We start from the raw sequence: 25691 nt of genomic DNA, 5'->3' as shown, positions 1-25691 counted from the left end.
GGGGGAAAAACCCAGTAACGTTTTTTTAGAGAAACTGTTCATATCAACAAGAGATACATCTAAACCTTCAAGTCAAATTGATTAGTAACATAACCCTGGTCACACCTAGTCAAACAACCCTGGTCTCTCCTCCATAATTCAACCTCCTACCCAGAATTCGACCTTTTGTCTAACATAGATCCGCATCAAATAAATCATCTACTTGAGAGATACTTTAATCTGCCTCATAAAACTTCTTCTATTACAGGAACTTGGGTTCCCTCCTGCTCCTTCACTAATGTACAAAGGATCCGAATTTTGTTGCCAAGAGGAGAGATGAATGACACACACACACACACACACATATAGTGATCTTGATGACTAAATGGGTGTCTCTTTAGCTTGGGCTTGATTTGACTATGGGAGGGCTGACTTGATCTGTTTGGAGCCAAAATCCAAATTTCAAAAATCATTTCTTTTGAAACCGACATGAAGAACATGTCTTTTACTTATTTTCATATATTTTAAGGGCTAGAATATTAATATGAAAACCAGCTGTAGCTACAAAATTCAACAACCCAAAGCACTGGATAGTTTCCCATTCATATTATGTATATGAAATATTATCATGTTCAATTGTTGAAGATAATTTAACATTGTAAGTGCCAATTAATGTCTGCGTTCTTGTTATGCCATGTGTTGCAAGAATGCATGGGAAATAATGCTCATGGTAATGGTTGACATCAGTGGTGTGTGTACAAGGCACAAAGGTGAACATATATAGCCTATTGAAGTGAAATGTGTTCACTATTGAAGTGTGCATGTGCATGTTATTGTAGCGTGTGTACAAAGTTGTCAAACATGGCACATAATGTTAAAATTTGATGTACCAATGTCAAGGCTTGATGTGCATGGTGGTTGCCTCTCAATCTCGTTGGAGCCACCAAGGGCACTATGATTTTGCTAGAGTAAAGGTAGTATTTGTTAAAGAAGGCCAACATGGCAAATAACCACTTTTTGGGACATATGATGTTTTGAATTAAATACTCATACACAAATAATGCAATACAAGCCTCACATATTCAACTACTGCCTTTAGGTGTTCCATGGCAACCTTGGGGGTCATAAACCCTCATAAGAATTGGACCTTTTTCATTGGTGGAAAACTCCTAATTCCTCCCCACTAGTCTCCCTTACCCCTCTTGGTGAAACACATTCACTGTCACAAGTAAAATATAAGTAAAATTGAGGATAAATATGTGTTGGCTCTACATTCAAGACAAAAGTTCTCGCTTAGTAGGTACAAATTATGTGTTGATTTATTCAATATTTCAGAAAGGAAAGGGCTCACTCAAAGCATTAGATGGTTCACACTCATATTATGTGCATCGTAAATGATCATGTGCAATTATTTAATACAATATAATGTCTTGAGTGTAAATAATTGTTCACCTTCTTGGTGCACATGCATTGTTGTCAATATGCAAGCATAACTATCATCATGTTAATGATTGATATAATCGGTGGTTGCATATAATGTAGAGGTGGGCGTACACAATGTGCCAAAGTGTACATGTGCCATTGTTGAAATGTGCATGTAGACACTATTGAACATTGTACACACAATTAAAACTTGATGTGCCAAACACTTTGGAGGTTTCATGGGCATTGAGGTTGCCTTTGGAACCAATTAAGGCCACTAAGGCATTGTGATGTTGGGAGCACATGTATTGGCTTGATCAAAGAAGACCAAGGGGGTGGGTGAACATTTTTGGCATACATTGACATTTGTGTGAAATACTTAGATGTCCAAAAGGCTTTGAATTCAATGGTGAAAAGTGATGAGTTTTTCAATGGATAAAGATCCACTATGGTGTGCCTCATAATGCCTTAGCCCTAGCTAAATCACAAAAACCTGGCCTAAATTACTATAGTGAATTACCACTTCATATAGGTTAAAAAAAAAAAAAAGAGATCACTCGAAAAGGAAAGATGAATTAAGGAGTTGATACCTTCGATAATGGAAAAATACAATATTTCGCTAAAGGATATCGTTTAATGTTTTCTCTGGCGTCAAAAAAAGAATGATTAGAACAGCGAAAATTAAAAAGGTATTGGCCCGATCATTCGCAACGGCCTTTAATTTAATTCGTGGCGGTCCCGGGTTCAACACCGCGGCCCGCCCCAAAGACTAAGGTCACATGAACAAAAGAATCCCTTTAAAGCCACGGCGGCTGCGGGGCCTTTGACAACCTTGATACAGTCAAAAACATCTCCCCTATTCCGCTAATATATAGCTACAGGGCCGTCCTTATAGCTATGGTAATTACCGTCTTCCTCCTGCGAGCTCACCTAACTCGAGAGTTAATACATGAATAATAATAACAATAACCGGGTCATGACGAAATACACAAAAAGGGCTAAGGGCGAAAAAAATTGAAAACACCCAATTGGCAAAAAGTCTTCTTTCCCATGGTTGCAGACTCTTCTTCTTCATAGGAGGGAGGGCGGAGTGGAGACGAATGCAATCGGTTAGGGCATTGGATGATGATGACAATGATGTTCTGGTAGGAAAATCCATGGTATTATGCGGTTTTACCTTCGGATCTGAGGAGCAGCTGTCGGGTGTTCATTAATCCCTACTATAGAGAATTGCTTGATTGATCTGTGGATTGGATCGGCCGGGTGAAGATGGCTCTGTCCGGGATGAGAGGGCTGTCGGTCTTTATAAGCGATGTAAGGAACTGTCAGAACAAGGAGCAGGAGCGCCAGAGAGTTGACAAAGAGCTGGGCAACATCAGGACTCGGTTCAAAAATGAACGGGTAAGTCTTTGTGTTTCTCGATTCCTCTCATTTTCTATTTCAATTGAAATATTGTTAGGTTTTCGTTTCCTGCGAAATGCCAAAATCTCCGCCGATCTAGGGGAAATCCACACTCAAAGCACAGGGGAAATTGCGTTCAAAGCCATCGGATGGGGTTTAATTTGTTTATTTTATTTATTTTAAGCAGTGTGATTTCTGAGCTAGGGCCATTATCATGTTCATTATGTAAAAAGAAAGCGATGCAAAGGACAAAAGGCTAGGGCGACTTTCAACAGATTTATATCTTAAAAGTAGTTTTAATGCTTCATCAATTTAAATCAGGGTATCGGTGTGCAAGTACATTAAGTGACAAACTGTCTGAACCCATAGAAACTGACCGAAATGTAGCTTAGGATGGCAGTTTGAAGAAATCTTGTTGCGTCAAGAGAATCAGGGTGATCTACATACCAGCTCTGCGTGGCCGAATCCGTCAATGCTTTGAGTAATTGTGCGTTGGATTTAAACTTTACGCTGGGTGCATTGAATACGGACACTAGCACAAACCCATCTAAACCCGAACATAGGTTTGATATGCTGCTTGAGGTTGTGAAGCCATGAGATGCATATCTCAAGTTCACACAAATTCATATGTATCAAATATTGGAATTCAACCTCAACACATGCGTGCCTTGAAGATGGAGTCTGGACACCAGCACAAAACTATCTAGACCTGAACCCAGACTTGATATGCAGCTTGAGCTTGTGAAGCTATGGAGATGAATATATCAAGTCCAAACAAATTTTTGTAGCAAATATTAGAATTCAACCTCTGTAGTTGGGTGCTTTGGATTCACGTAGTATGTAGGATGCGTTGAGTATGGACACTAGTACAGACCCATCTAGATTCTAAACCCATACCCAGGTTTGGTATGCAGATTGAGGTTGTAAAGTCACGGAGATTCATATCTTAAGTTCACACAAATTCCTAAGAATCAAATAATGGAACTTAACCTCAATATTTGGCTACTTTGGATTCAAATGGTACGTTGGGTGCGTTGAATGGGACACCAGCACAAACTTATCTAAACCCGAACCCAAGTTTTGATATGCAGCTTGAGGTTGCAAAGCTATGATGATGCATATCTCAAGTTCACACAATTATCAAATATTGGAATTCAACCTTAATGTGCATATCGGATTCAAGTTTAGATGGGTCTATGCTAGTTGAAATTTGGTGCAAAGTTTTTGAACTTGATCTGGGTATATGTTGGGACAGAGCTCCGTTAGGTGCTGTAGAAGTTGAGTGAAACATGGATCGAAGTTAGTTATTCTGAACATTAATGAATCATTTATAGCATAGGGACGTCTGAAATTGGTTAGTGCATATGTTGGGTTGAATGGAACCACAACCATTTTCTCTATAAATGCATGGATTCTTGTTGTGTTTGACAATTGAGGATCCCTTGTACTGCAGTTGCAATTGTGCACTGATTTAGTCATTATGTTGCTGCTTCCTTCACGGTTAATTCCTTAGACACCTTCCAGGCTTAAGCACTTAATTTCAAAATATATAGTAATTATATGGATGGTAACCATGCCAGTTGTTTTGGTGCAATACTAGGTGACATGTTCAAACACATACATTGTCCAGAGCTGGTTCTTCAAAGGTGATTTATTACAATATTTTACAGTGTGGTTCATTGTTTTCACTTTGATTTCACTATAAAGCATGTGGACTAAGAGATCTGGTTGGGTTGTTTAAAGGCTTCCCTTTGTGTTTTGGTGTGTCAACATCTATGCTCATTGCCACTATGTAGACAGAAAGAGCAAGTAATGCTAAAAACCAGTTCTTGTAATGGTTGGTCAAAATTTCAACAACATATAATCCACATTGCAAAGCAAACCGACTTTATAGGTCCAGCATGAATGACATAAAACTATGTTTTTCAAAATTGGAAGGGCTCAATAAAGCTGCCTTCCCATCTTTGTAAGCGTATTTTTTCCATGGATAATCAATCTAGCCTTGGTTACATGCTTCTTATTAATGGAATTATTGGCCAAGCTTTTAAGGGAAGACTTCCCTATATTGACCACGGGAATTGTTTTGTTACTTCAGAACTTGTGACGTTGGATGCAATTTGTTATCTTATCACTTTCAACTTTCAAGGGCTCTTCTTTTGATAAGCTCCATTTTGTGGTCGAGTTTCGGTTGAATTTTATTTGCTTTGATTTTTTTGTGTTACATGGGGACACTCCCCCAAAGTTGAGGACACATTCCCTGTGCCTATGAGATGCTGGGACACCTTTTGAAACATTTCCTATTGTCCTCCAAGTTGTGAAACATTAAGTGAAATGTTTTTCCAAGAATGAGGGATGTTTCACATGGGAGTGGGGTCACCTAAGTTCTCCCCAATGAAAAGCAGGACATGTGGGCACCCCCACAATTTACTCCTTCAATTTTTTTGAAAAAAAGATAAAAATTGGAAAAAAAGAGAAACCTAAACCTAATCCTATAATAACCTATGACCAATTTCCCCATGTCTATTTTTCATTTGAATTTACAATGGTGAATCAGTATTGGTGAACTTCAATCACAATTAAGCTTTAGATGTATCATTAATCATTTTATGTTTTCATATATTTTGATTTTCTTAATAAATTTTACAAATGGGTCACCTGTGTTAGGGACCTTAATGCCCCCCATGTGCCCCACATGTTGCACCCTATAACTCAAGGGTGTCTCCACATGTCCAGTGTATTCCCCCGTTCTCGTGTCCCCATGTCTTGAGAACTTCTTGGGACATTGGAATTTTTTAATTTATGGGCCAACATTGTTGGTAGCATTGTTGATGCACATCCCCTTAATGTTTCACTTTATAAGAAGAACTCAAGCAACATGTCTTTACTACTATGTATAAAATTATCTTGAGAATTCATAATTTCCCAAATAGAATGAAAGCATGACCCTAAATGGTCCAAATTGGTAGCAAAGCAACATGGTCCACTTAAGTTGGTAGTGATGCAACTGGCTCGCGATTTTTTGGCCTAGCTGACGTTTGTCGATTTTTACTGATATTTTGATGGTATCTTGATTTTGCAGATGTGTTCCAATTTTTGCTGATATTTTCCTGAGTTTTTGGTTTTCCGGACCCTTGTCGATTTATCCTGATGCCGATGTTCACAACGTTGATTACTAGAGAATTAGTCCATTTTTTAATAAATTTTACAAATGGGTTCCTCGTGTTAGGGACCTTGATTGCCCGCCTTATGCCCCACATGGTGCACACTAAAATTGTGGGGTGTTGTTGAATTTTGTAGCCATGGTTGGTCTTCATAATATTCTTAGCCCTTGATGTATTTGTAATGATAAATATAAAACATGTTCTTCATGGCATTGTCAAAAGAGAAATTTTAAGGCATGTTCTTCATATCCTTTTCAAAAGAGAATTTGAATTTTGAAAATCGAATTTTTTGCTCCAAAGAGGCCAAGTCTACCCTCCTCCTAGTCAAGTCGACATAGTCAAAGAGACACCCATTTGGCTAGCTAGAAAGGCACTCAACCTCCTCTCCATGGCACGATTCAGATCACACACAAGAAGATATCTTTGTTCATTCAAGCGAAGGAGGAGGCTAGGAGGACAAAGAAGTATGAAGATCTCTCTCTCATTTGACTTCACACGTGTGGTATTCTCTCTGCTGTTATCCTCGCATGTGTGGTATTCTCTCTGCTGTTGTCCTCGCACGTGTGGTATTCTCTCTGCTGTTGTCCTCGCACATGTGGAATAAAAGGATTGAATTTTTGAAGTATGTCAGAGCAACAAGACTGCAAATCTTGGGTGTAGAAGAAAGCCAAATTTCTTCCCTAACAAATTAGATTAGGCTGAGGTTCTTGGGCAGTTGTTTGACTTGACTAGGAGGGAGTTGGACCAGGTTTGACCAAGTCTACTTTGTCGGTTAGTTTGATCTTGTGTATGACTAGGAGATCTAGGTGTGTCTCTTGTTGAACTGAACAATTTCTTTAAGGAAAAGGTTGTTGGGTTTTTCCCCCATGTGGATTTTCCCAGGGTAAAATGTTTGTGTTCTTGTATGGCTGTCTTTTTATGATCCTATTGGCATTCGGTTTCAAGCATCTACTTGAGATCTTTTGTGTAATTGCTCTATGATGAATATGAATGCAAGATAAGAGTAACTAAAGAAATCAGAAGAAGTAATTATCAGTTTAGAAGATCCTATGAAAAATCAACAAGTGTCTCCACATGCCCAATATATTTCGTCGTTCTCATGTTCCCATGTCTTGAAAACTTGTTGGGACATTGGATTTTTTTAATTTATGGGCCATCATTGTTGGTAGCATTGTTAATGCACACCCACTTAACGATTCACTTTATAAAAAGAACTCAAGCGTCATGTTTTTATTACTATGTATAAGATTATCTTGAGAATTTAGAAATTTTCAAATAGATTGAAGGCATGACCCTAAATGGTCCAAAATGGTAGCAAGGAAACATGGTCCAAGTGGGTAGTGATGCAACTGGTGGGGGGGGGAATGGTTATGACATGCTATTAGATTTATTACGACATAATTACTCCATAGGCTCAAAGAAAAGATACACAATTATTAAGTCTACTAGAGAGATCATGTTTATCATCAACAAGGCCTTGCCCTTGATTTTTGATATTACCTTCTTTTCCATCTCCTACTAATTTTAATTCATTCGAAGAAAGATTCTCAAGGGTATGACGTGTAGGGCATAGTTTTTTCCTTCTTTTTCTTATGCAAATTGTTTTGGGAGAGTAGTGGACACGCCATAAAACTAATAACTTTACATTTCTCTGGGGTTGAAATAGGTGACAATCATTTTACGGGGGACATCATTAAAGACCTCTAACTAATAGTTTGTATAGCATAATTTTGCCCCTTTTTAGAGGTAGCAAGACTTTTCCAACGCTATTAAGTTTTCCATTTAGAAAGTAGATATTCCTTAGCCCTAGTATATCGAAGTAGTGAAAAATAAAACCAAAACTTCTACTATACTCTTGAGAAATGTCTCTAAGGGGTTTTCAATTGCCATTGATTAAAGTCAAACACGAAATTCAATCTATGTAAAATAAAAATCTTTTTGCGATAATTGGTTAAAATGCTTCTTTCTTATGCAAACTCCAAGAGATTGTTAATTTTCAAGGATGTTTTGAAACTGTTTGCACTGTGCTTGGAGTACTTCATGAGATTTGTGGTACATGGTGTATGTTCAGCCCCTACATGCTTCGAGATGGAGTAGCACATGAGAGATAGTCCTAGATGAATTTTCATGGTTGAGATAGCTTGCTGAGTGGATTCTTGACTTCAAATGGTTGGTTGCTTAGTATTCTTCCCTTAGGAATTGGAGTTCTCTTGATAGTTTGGTGGATGCCCCTTATTGGGGCCCCATGAAGGATCCACTTGCTTGGAGAACACCGTACATAGGATGAGGAGCATTATGTAGTGTGGAGGAGGGCATTAGTGCCTAGTTGGCATTTGGCAACTTTGATTCTTGTTTGGAGTATTGGAAATGTCCCAGAGATGCTTAGGACTTCGATAATGGTTGTTAGCTTAGTATTCTTTCCTTAGGCGTTGGAGTTCTCTTGACAATTTGGTGGACACCCTTTATTGGGGCGCCATGAAGGATCCCCTTGGAGAATGCCCTACATGGGATGAGGAGCATTGTGTAATGTTGAGGAGGGAATTAGCACCTAGTTGGCATGTGCTAGCTTTGATTCTTGTTTGGAGTATTGAAGATGCCTTGGGGATGCTTTGGACTTTGACAATGTATTGTAGCCAACCATATTTATGAGAGGAATCATTAATAAAGGAAACAAAATATGGACTACTTGTTAACGAACTAGATGACATAGGCTCACAACCATGGGAGTGTATGAACTCATGAATTTCTCTTGACCTCCACTCTTGATCTAAGTTTATTTAATGGCTTGGAGAATTTCGACACAATCCATTGACTAAGACTACGAACTCGAAGGGGGAATGCATACAACCCTTACCATTCCAGTTATTTGATACAAAAACTAAATCTCCTTGAGGTTGTTGCAATGAAGTCCTAAATTAACTTATCGAAGGCTTTGTGGATATCTGATTACATGAAAAGCGCTGGCCTTCTTTCCACTTTGGCAAAGTTCATGGCTTCATGCACTTATGATGAAACTAGTTGACATTAGCTACAATTTTTCTCTTTAAAGAAACCCCTAGTACTCTTTCCAATAAACACATTTGCGCCCATTTACTATTAGATTGTAATATCCCAAGGGTATTTTTTCCCTTTGGGTTCTAATGTGACTAGGGTTTTTCCACAAATTAAATTATGCAACAACAATGGACATCCATATATTCTTTTAACAATAGGTATGCATGAATGATATAAAGACTCAACAACAATATGGTTCTCATAAACCACAATAAATTAGGGTTGATCTTCCAATGAATAGTCCACCAATATAGTCGCAATCTGCAATATCAATAAATTTAGTAAACAACAACAATAACAATCCTACACCACTTGATAGGGAAATGAAGCTAGGGTTTGCGGGAGTTCTAAAAATGGCTAAACCAATGAAGGAACACGATATCAATGAATTGTCTGTGAGATTGTATTGCGAGGCAAATGAAGCGAGTCTTTGTTGGGACAACGATGCCAAAGTTCAGAGTGCAATTTTTTTTGTGGTGTAGCATTGTCGAAGATTGTTGTGCCAGATTTGCCATTTTGTGATCGCATGGAGGCCTCTTGTGCGAAGCTAGATTTGACTGTCTCCGGTTGCGAGAGATGCATTGACGGTAGTCGCACAAAGAGTGATGGTGTTGTTGATGAGGAAAATGATGCCCAAAACCAAGTGGTTTCGCATGCCACCAGCTACTTGGGACTGCCTCTTAGTTGTTCTTCTACCGATCAAGAAGAGGAATTGTTTGGCGATGATCGACACAACAAGCCCCCTTTCGAAAGCCCTTAGGGCTGTGAGTTTAGATCAATGCGCACATAGCCTCGACTACTCTTTGGATGCCGCAAATCTATCCGAAAAAACCTCTTCTTATCGGTTTGGTTTGAGTGGAGGGTTAGAAGAGTTGGAACAGGGGGAAGGCTTTCATATTTTATTAAGACCCTCAACAGGAAGTCCCTCCTTTTTCAGATCTCTAGCTTGGACTATGTGGTGAATCTCAAGCAAAGTATAGAGAATTGGTTGGGCTAGCCGGCAGATATACAACATCTTCTTCACAAAGGGAAGCAACTTCAGGATCTATCCTAGCTGTAGGATTACAACATCTCAAGAAATTCTACGATTGCCTTGACTTAAGGTTGCGTGGGGGTGCTTCAGGATCTAGGAACCGAGGAGTTTCGGTCTCCTATAAAGATGTGATGCGGGGCAAGGGATCTATTCCATCAGATCTGTCACAATACAATCCTGGACCTTACATTGTTGAACAACAACAACAAGTGTTTGCCATGGAGGTAAACCTAATAGAGGTAAATCAACTTTTTTTTGTTCTTCAATCCAGGGCAGTGATTTGCAGATTGAATGGTTTTTGGTCCAGGTCTGATGCTTTGCATCAACGAGGTTTTACAACCTAGACAAGCAACTGTGACATATACCTATGCTCAAAAGGCTTCTTCATTTTGTTGAAAATAGTAGCGAGTGAACATCTTCTCTGGTTTGTGCCTTAACCAGAAAGACCCCGATCTGCCTTCCCTTGATCATGGATGAGTTCTTGGAGATTGTGAATTCATTCATAGCGTTGGAGGAACAATTATGTGGACCTTCTTCAGTTTGACTACAGGTTCGAGTTTGGAAGAGGACGAGTTGGGAGGTTCAGTCTTGATTGAAGCAAGGACAAGTTAGAGAACCAATTAGACTCAGTTAACTAGTTAATCACAACTCAACTTCTAAATTTGTAACTTGTCCAATTTTAGCGTGGATCGAATTGATAGAAGGAGGACAAAGGCACAAATTGTATTCATTATTGTATCTGCGAATTTGTGTGTGAGAGATATTTGTTGTGGTAGCGTATCTCGGAGGAGCCAATACACAAGATTGAAGAGAGCCTTTCTTGTGGTAGAATTGCACTAGGAAATAAGGCAATTTATGGGCTAGGAAATAGGAGCGAACCCTAAATAAATAATAGGAACCTCTGCGCTAGGAAATAGGGAGACTTGTGCGCAAGGAAATAGTGTTGTCTCAGTGCAAGGAAGTAGGAGCAAGGGTCGAGTGTTTGCAGGGTGTGTCCAGTTAGTACAACAGAGGACAAATGTGTTCTCAGGGTGACAGTTTTCCTTGTAAGAGATTAGATTGCTCAAACTCTATCAATAAAATACTACAACAAAGAAGAGGGTTTTCCCAAGACAAATAATTGTGTGACTGCATTTTTATCTTTATGTTTAATTTCGTTGCTTATAAGTATTAAGAAATTATGTCTTGGTGAAAGAAAGTAGTTTCAAAATATTCATCTAAGCAATTGCAAAATTTCGTGGAAAATTAACACATTGTTTAGTTTGATACCCAAGAAGATTTTGAGAGAATATTGAAAGAAGGGCCCTAGTTTTGGGGAAATGCAGGGCTCTTCATTACCCCTTGGTTCCAAGATTTTGATGCCACAACAATGGTGGTCTCAACAATGCCAGTATGGGTGAGGCTACCAAATCTTCCCCTTCCATTCTGGCATCATAAGGTCCACCAGGAAATTGGAAACACTCTGGGGTCATTCAAAAAGATGGACAACAAGAGAACAGAGAAAGGGTTATTTAAATTTGTTAGAATTTGTGTAGAAATAGACCTACGTCAATGTCCATGTGATCGCATTCAGCGGAAACATAAAAACTTCTAGGGGACACAACTTTTGGATTATGAAAATACGACATTCAGATGCCAATCATGTTACCAAATAGGACACTTGCAGGACACATGCCCTCAGGCAAAAAAGCTCCCAAAAAAGAAAAAGGGGTAGGCTCGTAAAACAAGAGGTTGGCAACCTTCCGATTCCTACCTCACGGAGGAATAAGAAGGGGAAATTATAGAGAACCATCCAAACCAAGAAAATGGGGGTTCGTAGGTCCAGAATGGCAACACAACCCACACGCAGAATGTTACAGAATCATAAGTGATCAAAGAATCAGAACAACAGAAAAATGAGGCACACGAAGAGGATGGAATGGTGGGCACAAAGAGAGCCCATGCTTCGGAAAGTTTCGACTTAGACAATGAACACCCACTAAAGACAATTGTGAATGATTTGGCAATCATTCATGTGGACCATTTTGCAGGAGGATGGCAGAAGGTCCAGAAAAAGAAAGGAAAGAAAGGGAAGATAAGTGATTTTTATATCACCTAATCTTCTCCTTTATATTTTCTATCTTCAGCTTTTCTCTTTGTTTCTGAGCCGTAAGGATGGTCATATTGAATGCTTTTAGCATCTGCAAAATGTAATTTTGTTCCTTCTCATCAAAAGTTGAAACGAAATTATGCGTTTTTTCCAATGTTGCACTAATCGTTATCGGGATTAAATCGTCGTGGGGAAAAATCGGAAAAATTTGTAAAAATCGGGAAAAAATCGGTAAAAATCGGGAAAAAATCGTAACATGCAAAAATATTCATTTTTTTTTTCAATTTTTTTAATATCTAAAACATCTAGAACATAAAATAAATACATTGACACATAAATATGATAAAAGAACTAATATATAAGATGTTTAATATCATTCTAGTGCCACATCACACATAACAGTGAATCATGTCCTGAATAGTAAGTCCCGACTCATGACTCCCAACTCAGCCTCAAAATATCAACAAAAAATATAATAGTGTATCTCATATCATGAGTCATAATGTCATATACAATGAAATGAACCAAATAATTAAAGTCTAATACTACTGATTTCCTTTGCCCCTCTAGATGTGGATGTTGGTGGAGTTGGCAGTAGACTCTGCTGTGCTCTAGAAGCTGAAAAACTAGGAGCTATAGGAGGTAGACCACGTCCTCTACTAGTGACAGGGGTAGCTTGGGTCACCTCCTCCTCCTCATAATATTTTTTTTTTTTGGTTTGTTTGTTTGTTTTCCCAAAATATCGCGATTTTTCATAAAAATCGGGCAAATTTTTTTATTATTATTTTATTTAATTGGCCGATAATATCGCGAAATTTAAAAAATTGCGATTTTACGATTTTATCGCAATAAAATCGCGATTAGTGCAACACTGGTTTTTTCCTTTTGGAAAAAAGAAACAATCCTACACCACTTCAATCAACTTGCATATGAAATTACTACTTGATTTAAGCCTGGTAGTGCCCAAACTTGCCGAAGATCAGTCAATTAATGATTGGTTTGATGTGTTGTCCTTAGAAATACACCAGAGGAACTTTACTGTCCGCCAAGCTTGAAATGGGACTGGCCGCGGGCAGTCTATGCCCTAAATCATCCTCACGAGGGTCTGGCTTGCTCTGTTGTAGATGACCGCAATCATAGAAAATGACAACCCTGGAAGCTGGCTTCAGATTCATCCTAGATACCATGTTGACCTCAGATGGAGAGTGAATTCTTGCTTTGACCCTTGGTTGAAGTTTCTATACTTCGCTGCTCCAAGAACCTCAGAGTGTCATGGGAAACCTCACTGTCGCAGGGAAAGAACCTTCTTTGGTCTATGGGTGCCCTAGCAGGCCGCTACAGGGAGTTTGATAGGATGTCTGGGTGCCCTAATGCTGCCATAGAGGAACTTACTTGTTGCACAAACAACCCTGACTCACATTCAAATTGGGCTCTTTACTGCCACTGTTATCACTTAATACCTTTGTTGTCAACTTGAAGGGTTAATTTGGAAGGGTTTCCTCAGGGATGAACCTTCGTTGGTCTTGAAGTAGTGCTAGTTGATCTAGAAATTACCCACAGAAAACTTGACATTGTTAGCCAGACAGATCCAAGTGTTTTCCAAGAAGAGATGCCATGCCAGAACAAAGAAAAGAGGTGTCTAGGTAGGGTGGGATCAACTCCTCTGAAACTAAACGGGATTTGCTAGGGTGGGATCACATGCACTGAAACTAATCAAGAAGAAGGGATCTTACTCAGAGCCTCAGGCTCGAGAAATACAAAGACAATTCAATCCAATTCAATGTTGAAAAGTGATTCCAACTCCCCTTTATTTATAGATTTCCTCATAGGGTTTTCTCCTCCTTAATCAATTGTGAGTGGTTCATGTGCAACCTCCAATATGGGCTTTTTGCCCCAGCTATCCAAAAATTTACCCATTGTTGCCCCAAAACATTGGATAATTGGGTTTTCCCCTTTATCAAAGACTATAGCCTACAGGGTTGGATAGGCTATTCCATCCTCCCGCAGACAATTAATCCATAGGGGACATTACAGTCTCCCCTTCCTGAGATTTCTTGTCCCCAAGCAATGGCAAACCTGGGTGCTGCAAAATTTGCCCTTCTATCTCTAGGAATGGGAATTCCTCTTCAATTTTTACAGCATCCTTCCTTAGTTTTTGCAGCCCAATAATTAACATGCTGGTGGGGGATGTTATCAGGGCATAGCCACTGATTTCACTTGCCAAATCACAGGTGAAAAGTGTGCAGCTGTGTGCTACTACTGAAGTGATTTTGATTTCATACTAAGTTCCTACCCCTGGCATAGTAGCAATCTTTAATGGTTTTAGAAATAAATTGCAGGAAGTCGATCCTCTTTCTGGTGGTAATAAGTTCACATTAGTTTCCATCAGTTGTCTATGCTTTTCTGTTGCCCCCACATCACTTGAAAGTGACCCACTTCCATTTTTAAAGTGCTGTTGTCTGACCATGTTAAGAATGATTTGGCAGCCTGTAGTACAATCATAGCTCCCTTCTTCTTCGAGATAAACTGAGAATTCACTTCACTTTTACGGACCAGATTTCCCGTTTTCATAGATTCTGCTATCATAAGATAATTGCCAGCACAATGAACTGCATCAATATTGTAAACATTGAGTGCAATAACAGTTCCATAACATAATTTGGTACGTAGTTCAAGGGTATGATGCCCTTTTAGAAAATCAACAGCTTTTGCCACCAGGTTCTGTAAACAATGGCTTTTACACAAAACAGAAAATTTGTGCTGATAGAACTTAGCATTTTCCCTATTTATTTATGTTGCCACATAACTTTTCCCTTGCTTTTTACGGTGCTTCTTACAGTCAGTATGTCTTGTGTTCCCCCCTTTTATAAGAATGCCATCAACTTATAGAGAATCTGCTGCTGTGATCAGATTTTGTTTGGGTTCTTTGTCATTAGTCACTGACCTGTTTTTGCCAACTGTCTTTTCCATATTTGTGCAATCCCTGATCTGTCCTGTGTAGTTCCAATGAGCTTTTCCCTGAGTGCAGATTCGGGACAAAATATATCTGATCTTCACAGAAGATGATCTCATCTTCTACCATGTACCTATCATCATGGATGAATCCGTCCAACAATTCGCAGGCAAACTTATTTTTGGGGCACTCTACTAAGAGGTGGGCTCTCCAATCTCTCAAGAATGTGCATATGTCATGTTCAACATCTTCTTTGCATTCCGGCTCATAAGCTTGAAAGCTGCTACTTGACAATCTGGGGCTTGTACTACTACAAGCTGCCATGCAAATTACTTTGTCCTGCTTACATATGACCTCCATTTGCTTGGTTGTCACAACTCGGGAGCCATCATTGGTCATGCCTCTTAGTACTACCTTGCTGCCATTTGGCTCTTGGAATTCCATTTCCATTGCTTGATAATTCTTTACGAATCTTCCTAGAGTGTACAACCATTGTCCTCCCAACACCACATTATCTACTAATTCTATCACATAAAAATCATCAGTAAGTGTATACTTACCTAATGTGACGCCCAAACGTGGAACTGCCTGTGTGCATGTCATATTGTACCTCCCATCAACTGCCCTCTCTTCGAAACCTTCAAATTCTTGGGTAGGGATGCCTCTCCTTACCACCATGGCTGCATCAATGAAGTTGTACGTTGCTCCACCATCAATCAATGCTATGATTCGTTGTCCTCATATGACAACCTTGATTTTGAAGGTGTGATATTTAGCGACTCTTGAGAGAGTGATGATATTACCTCCTTCAATTTTTGGATGCGGCTTTCCCTTAGCCTCTTGCAGGGGCAGTTGTTCTTAAAAAATGCTAGGCTCCTTACTTTGTGCCAGTGTCGTGTCATTTTCATTGTTGATATCAGACACTACTTCAATGTAGTGAATCTTTCCCTTTCCCAGACATCGATGACCAGGCTCCCATGGCTCTGTAGGGATTTACAAAGTAAGTTCCTCAGACAGAACACCAAAGGACACCGCTCACAAACAGATCACAGATCAATACACCAATATTCTTGACGTGGTTAAAACCCTCAAATAGGGAAACAGTCCACGACCTGAGCCAACGCGGCCACTTCAGGCAATTTATTAATAAAAGAATGAAAATTTACATAAGCTTCTCTCATGAACAGTTACCCTACAAATGACCCTCCATGCTCTTTAAATAGAGATCATGGACCAATCGGGTGTTTAGCCACAGATCAAGTGTCGGTAATACCGAGGAGAGAATGAACCGTCAGATCACTACATATCGTGACTGTCGGATTGTAAGTTATAAAAGTACATAGTAAAGAAACACACTTTACCTAACTCCACACTAGACCAAATTGTAGTTAACTATTTCCTATGTGTCGGAATATCCTAACAGGCTCCTTGCAAGTGAAACAAAGCTTCTTCCTTCTAATCTTGTTTCAAGTTTCTTCCTCCAACCGAAACTTCTTGGTTTCGTCTTTCTGATATGTCTTTTTGTCCTTGGCCATTGGAGGGATTTGAGGTATGGATGGAGTCTTCGCTTTTGGTGCAACACCTCCCATATCTTGAGTCTTGGTGATGGCCTCCGACAGGGTAGTGGCTTGAAGGCCTTGACCCAACCATGTAGGTGTTTGGCTAACCCTTCCGAGAAAAGCATAATTAATCATTGTTCGGATATGTTTGTCACCATGACTGCTATTCATACGAATTTTGCGATGTAAGTCTTTGGTGTTCTGATTTGTTTGAGTTGTGCTAACTCTCTAAAATGTATATCAAGATCCTTCCGATCAAATCGTTCTATCAAAATTTGGGTAAATTCCACATAAGAGGTTATCTCAGAGTGCCCCAAGGTGACCAGTCCATGATACCACCATTCACGTGCCTCCCCTTCCAAGTGTAATGTGGCAAATTGGATAGCGTCTGCTTCTTGCATGGGATTTAGTTCGAAATATGTGTCCAATTTTTGCACCCAAGTCGTTGTTGAACATTTGGTTGATCCATCGAAGTAGGGAATGTGAAAATTCCTTGAAATGCAACCACTGGAATTAATTCTGCTAACTGATTATTCAGTTTATTAATTTAGTGATTAATATCGAATTAATCACACTGCGATTTCTTCACAAAATAAATAAACATCACAGAAATAAAAATGCTGGTGTTATCCATGATAACCCCTATAAATAATTTGTTAGTTTGATTAATTATTTGTATCTTTCCACTGCTTTTCCGAAAGAGGTTGCTGTGTTTTGCAAATTGGAGATTAAAGAAGGAAGGACAGATCCAGTCTAATTTGTTTTGGAGAAATTCCCATATTCTCTAAAAAACCCATTTCTTTCACAAACCCCATTTTTTTGTTTGTATATCCTTCTAGTTGCAAATCCATTTAATATTTCAACTCTAGCCGAAATCCATTTAATATTTCAACTCTAGCCCTGTTCCCCATTCACTTTTATTTGTTTTTCATAAATCATGCCCCATTCTTTTTATTATATATATTGCATTATATATAATATAAACCCTGCACCACTTCCGCTGCAAATAAACTGGACTCGCAGGCCAGGTGTCAGCATATCGCACAAATCATAAGTCCCTCCTCCGCCGATATCGCAAAGTTCTATCTCCCCTCTCCGATTGCGATATCGCATAAGTCTCGTCACTACTCCTCCTCTGATATCGCAAGTTCATCCTGTTGATTGCGATATCGTAAGTCACAAGGTCCTCCTTTGCCGAACTCCCTTCCGACTTGCGAATGTGATGGACTCGAAAAGTTATGCATTATGGTTGTGTGAAATTTCAGTTCCGACATATTGGGAAATCACCATAAATCAATGTTAACACCGCTTCTTCCTTCCCAATGGAGATATGTGAAGTCCTGGTTCTGGATGCGATATGATATGTGTTGAGCTTTATTAGAGTTTCGTGTCCGGACAATCGGTGAACACTATGGAATATGGTAAAAGGCCCCCCTCCTGTATTGCGATTGTGATAACAACAGGCTCGGATCAACGACCTAGATTGAATCAGCTCGGAACAATGACCCAGATCAATGAAAATTAAAATATCCATTTCGCTTCCACTCAGTGGGATAGCGAGGGTGTTTTTCGGCATATATCCAGTAACATGGTCATCAAACAGAATGCAGAGAAAAGAGGACAGTGAGACACAGAGGAGAGTGAAGGAACTTTCAAACACGTTTTAATCAACAAACAACACGCCTACCAACAGGACAAACAATATTACTCATTTAAAGGCCCAAAAGCAACACTGCAGGATTTGAAATGCCGAATGTTCTGAATTTCCACAAATACAGTGCCAACATTACAAACAGTTGCAATTTTTTTCCTAAATTATTGTAACAGTTAGATAAATTTTGTTTAGATGCGACTCCTATTTGTATTCAAACTTTGTTAAAACAGAAAATCTCTATGAAAACTTTGTTAGTTAAAAAAAGCAGGAACAAGTCTCTAGAACAATGAGTTGAATTTGGCCCAAGTGACAAGATATGTAAAGAGATCTTTTCTCTATAAATAAGTAGATTTTCGACTCTGAGAGGGGATGGAGAATGTGAGGAATTGACCTTCTATAATATTTTGATCTTTTAATAGAAAATTTGTAGCAACTCTGTTTTTGTACCTGAGATTCATGTCATGGCTTTTATGGGTTTTTATCATATTGTTTGAAGTTTTACATAGTATTTTGATTACTTGGAAATCTGTCAAACTGCTCCAATTTCCTTCATTTACTGTGTATGACTGTGGGTGTTTATTTGTATCATTTTCAAAGCCATAGATGCCTCAACTTCCATTAAACACTGTTGTTGATCATAATTTGTTTTAATTTGACTCCATGCCCAATGGTGGCAGTCATCACATTTTTCTTCACCTACAAAATCATAAAAAGAGATCAGAGTTAGTCATCTGAATTTTGAGTTTATCACAATCATTTATAAATATTTTGAGAGAGCCTTCTTATGTAAAAATCTCTGTTTTCCCACCCCGGTTTTCAGTTTCTCCTTATTTCTCCCATGTAGTTAAATGCCCATTCCCATAACCATACATTTAACAGACTGAAAAAAATAAATATTGCTGAAAACACAAATTCTGGAAATTTTTCAGAATGCTGGAAATTGCAGAATTAAAAATCAGCAATCAAAAACAGCCATTAAAACACATTAAAACACTGATATTTTTGGTCAACTTGACCCTGGAAAAACCCCCTACAACTCTTGGGGAAAACCAGTTTGAGAGCTCTTCTTTATTTCTGAAAATTGCCTTTTTACAGTGAGAATTATTCAGCAAAAAATCAGCAAGCAAATTTACAACTTATCTCCTTTCCCATGCCTCACAGCAATCTGGAAATTACAGCAAACATGACAGCAATAAATGCTGTACGGCCTCCGTTTTGTGTGCAGAAAAATCAGCAAACTGCTCCTCGATTTTTGTGCAAAAATTTGCCTTTCACTATGTGCTGAATCAGCTGTACAAATCTGCTCAACTGCTGCCTTGGAATGTGTGCCAAGCTGCTGTCTCCTTCTCCTCCCTGCTCAGAAATCTCTCTTGCTCTCTTGCTCTCCTTCTCCCAATCTGCTCATGAAAGAATGAATGACCTTTTCCTCCTTTAATATAACTCCAAGTGACTTTTGGGTGATCCAAGTGACTTTTGGGTGATCTCTAAATCCAATGGCTGAAATAGATTTAGATCAATGGTTGAGATTAAATGCTCATTTAAATCTCACTTTCTATTTTTTAATTCACCCCACTTTAATAAAGACCCACTTAGTCATTTATTTCCAAAGTCACTTTTCCTTTCTAATTTTTCATTTACTTTAAAATTAGACTTAGTAACTTTATCACTTAAAGTCACTTTTAAATTAGATTTAACTTTATAAAATTATAAAGTCACTTTAGGAGAAAAATTAAATTCTTTTGGACACTTTTCCCTAGGCCAAAGATCAAAGCCTAAGGGAACCACCTGTTCTCCGGTACCAAATTTCAACACTCCCTCTTACCGAGGAAGGTGTTCCTCACCACACCCATCTTGTCTCTGAAGTAGACATGCTTGCCCCGTGGTAAGGCTTTGGTAAGGATATCTGCAACCTGCTCATCAGTGGAAATATACTCAAGCTTCACAGCTCCCTTCTGAACATAGTCTCTGATGAAACGATATCTGATCCCGATATGCTTTGACCTGTCATGAAATACTGGATTCTCCGTGAGTTTAATGCAACTCTGATTATCACAGTAAATCACTGAAGGTCTCAACGGCTGACCAAATAAGCCAAACAACATCTTGCGAAGCTAGATAGCCTCACAACTAGCTAGACTGGCTGCCATATACTCTACTTCCGCTGAACTCAGTGCTACTGACTGCTGCTTCCGGCTGAACCATGACACTACTGCTGAACCCAACCCAAAACAACACCCTGAAGTGCTCTTCCTATCAGAAGCACAACCTGCCCAATCAGAATCAGTGTACGCTGCCAATCTCACTCCATCTCCCTGCCTGTAGTCCAGACCATAATCCACTGTCCCCTGCAAGTACCGCAAAATGTGTTTTGCAGCCACCCAGTGAACCTTCCTAGGCTCACACATAAACTGACTCATCGTGTTGACTGCAAAACAGATATCTGGTCTAGTGTTGACCAAATACATCAAGGAACCAATCCGCTGCCTGTACAATGTGGGATCCACCAACTCGGAATCTGAAGCATGAAGCTTCTTCCAGTTGGTGATCATCGGTGTCGACATGGGTCTACAATCCTCCATGTGGAATCTGCTAAGGATGTCCACAATATACTTCCCTTGCCCCAGGAAGAAATGCCCCTCCTCCTGCCACACCTCCAAACCCAAAAAGTAATGCATCAAGCCGATGTCCTTCATCTCAAACTCCGCCGCAAGATCTCTCTTACAGTGCTCTATGAGTCTCTCTGCACCTGTAATGATCAAGTCATCCACATACAGCATCAGAATGAGAGGCTCCTCACCAATCACAATAAAGTAAAGGTTCGGATCTGCCTCACTCTTTGTGAAACCCATCCCCTGCAAGTATGCATCTATCCTGGAGTACCAAGCTCTGGGAGCTTGCTTCAGGCCATAAAGGGCCTTCTTCAATCTGCACACATGGGACTCCTTCCCATGCACCTCAAAGCCCTGTGGCTGCTCAATGTACACCTCCTCCTGTATAAAGCCATTGAGAAATGCGGTCTTCACATCCATCTGGTGGATCTTCCAACCCATCTCTGCTGCTATCGATATAATGGAGCGGATCGAAGTATATCGAGCCACGGGAGCGAAGGTCTCCTCATAATCAACTCCCTCTACCTGGGAGAACCCTGTAGCCACAAACCTCGCTTTGAATTTCTCAATGCTGCCATCTGCAGCATGCTTTACCTTGTAAAGCCATCTGGAAGTAACCACGGATTTGCCCTCAGGCCTCGGCACCACCTCCCAAACATCATTCTTCATGATAGAAGAATAATGATATTCATATCAATGATTATGCTTTGCAACTTTTCAATTCAAACCCAATTGTCATAGTGGACTCAATTTAGAAATTATATTTTATATTTATAAGTTTTTAAGACCCTGACATCCCCACATGTTTCCTAAAAATTGGTGGGGAGCTTTTGCATCGGTCGCTCCCGCATATCCTCACTACCTCGCCCCCTCGTCCCGGAACCTTGATGGAACATTGTCCTTTCCAGCCTAGTGGTAACAACGAGAAACTGAGAAATGCTAGCACACACACAAAAATTGTGATACCATTATTTTTGGACAAAAGTCCCTGGAGAAACCCAATTTGGGAGAACTGGTGCAATAGTGAGGGTTTTTATTATTATGCAACAACGAAAAATTCTGAGCATAACTGGATGCCCAAATTGGCAATCCTCTACAAGATAAACTGACTATAAAAATTAGTGACACAAAGTTTGTCTCACCTGACACTGATCCAGCTCCAAAATTGGCACTAATTGGGCTTCACGAAACCTCTGCGTCACCCCTACTCAGGCATTAGAACGCTCTGCCTGGAAACTGCAACTGATCTAGCCGTCTACTCAACTCAACTTTTGAGAATGATTCGTTGGCTCCTTCTAGAAATTCTCGCTACCTCCAATAACTAAATCAACCCTCTGACTGGCCAAATCGAGCTCTACCTCTTAAGCTTCTATGCAGCCCCTACGTAACCCCACTGAAGAAACTCAGCCTTTCTGTAGCTGACTCTCCGGAATTGGAAAACTTCCTTCGGACTCACTGTCTCTGCCCCTTTGATACCTACTACTTGATCTCCCCTCCTAAATCACTTGCACTGGAAAATCGAACTGTTTAGATCACTGAGTATCTGCAACTGGTGTATTCTCCATCTACCCATCGACCTCTTCTTATAATCTCTAGTTCGGACTCCAATGACCACGATTAAATCTTAATTTATGGTTGAGATCATCTTCAAGTCGATTTGTGTGAGTTTCTAGAGAATTCTCACATTTCTCAATTAATTGCTATTAATTAATCGATTTCCCTAAATTAGACATAGGAATTTTTAATTATCAATCAATTAATTTAATTGAGTTGTTTCTAGATGGAATTTCCAAAAATGATTTCTGGGTTTTGGAGAACTCTCGTGTTTTAGCCTCTCCGTAAAGTCTCGAGACTAGAACATCATCCGATGCTACAAAAACTAACAGGGAATAGCTAACTTCTCCATTTTGTTCGTTAGATCCTAATTTTGTTATGCTTTGGGCTTATTCCTGTTCTTAATATTGCTGTATTCGTTGAACGTCATGTGTGCTTGAACATCTTCTCCCAATGCTCCATATTGTCGAAAATATTCTATAAAGTCATTTTGTTCTGATGCGCCTTGGTTTGCTGTCACTTGATTATCCAAGAACTGAGGCAGTAGGGCCTATGGTTACTTCCATTGGTTGCCCTTGTGTTGTATTGTGCAAAAGAGCCAGGATTATGGCTACTGCTCCTTTCAACACCAATCTTGTTACCAAATTAGCAGCGTTGTTGCCAATGTTGTTCAGATTTCCCAAAGCTATAATGAGTTGCCTTATTTGCTGTTGTTGTTGGGCTATTTGTTGCTGCCCTTGCATTAATCACTGTAGGCTATTTGCTGTTGTTCTTGAATCATCACATGCAAAAAATCTCTAGGATCTTGTTCTTCTTGACCTTTGTTATCCCCCATAGCTGAATTGTGGGTGATCCTCCTTCTTACTATAATGTTGTTTGTATCTTTTGGAAGCATACAAGGTTCATACTCTCACAAGCTGGCAGGATGCACAACTTTTATACCACTGTAATATCCTAGGGGTATTTTTCCCTTAGGGTTCTAGTGTGACTAGGGTTTTTCCACAAATTAAATTATGCAATACCAATGGACATTCATTTATTCTTTTAATAGTGGGCATGCATGAATGAGGTAAGGACTATCAATTGCAATATGATTCTCACAAACCACAATAAATTAGGGTTGATCACCCAAAGAACAGTATGTCTAACCAATCCACTTGGTCCACCAATAACTTCTCTTGAATGGCGTGCAACGCACACTATTAAATGTTGTTCGTACTTTACCTTTTTCTTGCACCATTAAATCACTCTTTCAGCTTGCTGCAACAAATTTCTCCTTCAGATTTTTTCTCCAACTCTCAGCTTCCTTTCTCCAATCTGCTCATGAAGAATGAATGCAGTCTCTCTTTTCTTTTCCCCCTTTTGTTTCCCTAAATGACTTTTGGGCAACCCTAAGATCTTATGGCTCAAATTCATTTAGATTAAGGGATGAGAATAAATGTGCGTTTAATTCTCACTTTCTATTTTTTAACCCACCCATTAAATAAAGTACCCACATTGTACTTTATGTCTAAAGTCACTTTTCACTTTATAATTTAACATTGACTTTACCACTTATAAAGTCACATTCACTTTATAAAGTTACACTTAGGAAAATAATTATTTTGGACACTTTTCCCTAGGTAGAGACTAACGCATGGGAAACCACTTGTCTAAGGTACATTAAAAATCAACACCCCCTCTTACCGAGGAAAGTGTTTCTCACCACACCCATCTTGTCCTTGAAATGGACATGCTTGCCTCTTGGCAAGGACTTCATGAGAACATTGGCCACCTGCTCATCTGTCGATATATACTCCAGCTTCACTGCCCCCTTCTGAACATAGTCCCTGATGAAATGATATTAGATGTCAATGTGTTTTGATCTATCATGAAACACTGGATTCTCCGTGAGTTTAATGCGACTCTGATTATCAGAGTGAATAACCGTCAGTCTCAACTCTTGATCAAATAGGCCATACAACAACTTGCAAAGCCAAATGACCTCACAACTAGCCTGGCTAGCAGCCATATACTCAGCCTCAGAAGAGCTCAAAGCAACTGACTTTTGCTTTTGACTGAACCACAACACAACTGTCGAACCCAATTCGAAGCAACAACTTGAAGTGCTTTTCTTGTCAGAAGCACACCCTGCCCAATCTGAATTTGTGTAACTTGCCAACCTCACTCCATCTCCTCGCCTATAGTCTAGACCATAATCAACAGTCCCCTACATGTAGCTAAGAATGTGCTTTGCAGCTAACCAGTGCACCCTCCTGGGCTCAACCATGAACTAGCTAAGTGTGTTCACTGCAAAGCATATGTTTGGCCTAGTGTTGACCAGATACATCAAGGACCCAATAAGCTGCCTATACAATGGGGGATGCACCAAACTAGAATCTGAAGCATGAAGCTTCTTCTAGTTGGTGATCATAGGTGTAGACACGGGTCTACAGTTTGCCATGTGAAATCTGCGCAACGCATCCACAACACACTACCCTTGCCCCAGAAAGGTATGCCCCTCCTCCTGCCACACCAATAGCTATCAAATCATCACGTACGTGTTTGACCCTGCCAAGATAATGAACTACACTTTCAGCCTTTGTCATCTTGATGTTCTTCAATTGTTCTTTGAGTGCCATCTTCCTGCTCACATTGGTACTTTGATAGAGAGTGGTTAGAGTTGTCCACATCTGATATGCATATGTGTTTCCTCTCACCTGAGGAACCACATGATCCTTCAGACTGTCCATCAAAATCTTTTTTGCCTTTGCATTATTTTTTGTGAATTCAACAAGTTCATCTGCAGCAGTAGGAATTACAACCACTTGCCACACTATGTCCCAAATTGCTGCCTCCTCAAACACTGTTTGAATTCTGTCCTTCCAAACGACATAGTTGGATATCCCATCCAGTCTGTCCTCTATCCTTAAGAACATGGCCATGACTGCTACCTAAAATTTACAAAACCAAGAAAATGGAGAAATGAACTTTCCAGCGCCTTGCTGTCCCAAAAGTTCAATGTGCGTGAAATTCCACCTTGTTGTCCCAAAAATTCAGTTTGCTGTCCAAAAATTCAGTTTGTTGTCCAAACCATTGTTCTCTGTCCCAAATTACTGTCTGCTATTTAAACTGCGATTTTCAGCGTGTAGCTCTGATACCATGTTGAAATTTGTTGACAAAAACTCTGTGTGTATTTTTATGTGTGTTGCTGGTTTGTTTATGTCCATATTTATTTTCAGCA

General features: G+C 39.5%; 1 protein-coding gene across 1 annotated transcript in view; it reads left to right on the top strand.

Moving 5' to 3' along the window:
* The first annotated feature begins 2296 nt into the window (after nt 1–2296).
* Nucleotides 2297–25691, top strand: part of LOC149218380 (AP-2 complex subunit alpha-1-like) — a 185884-nt gene continuing 162489 nt past the window's right edge. Inside the window, exon 1 of the mRNA XM_089383930.1 lies at nt 2297–2802. Within this exon, the coding sequence (XP_089240056.1) occupies nt 2671–2802 (132 nt within the window). The 5' untranslated portion in view covers nt 2297–2670. The remainder of the gene's footprint in view (nt 2803–25691) is intronic.

Source organism: Pinus tabuliformis, chromosome Q (assembly GCF_031772625.1).
Source record: "Pinus tabuliformis cultivar Carrire ecotype Pingquan chromosome Q, CPIR1, whole genome shotgun sequence".
NCBI lineage: Eukaryota > Viridiplantae > Streptophyta > Pinopsida > Pinales > Pinaceae > Pinus > Pinus tabuliformis.
Note: the sequence above shows the minus strand (reverse complement) of the source record. Positions and strands in the feature narration are given on the sequence as shown.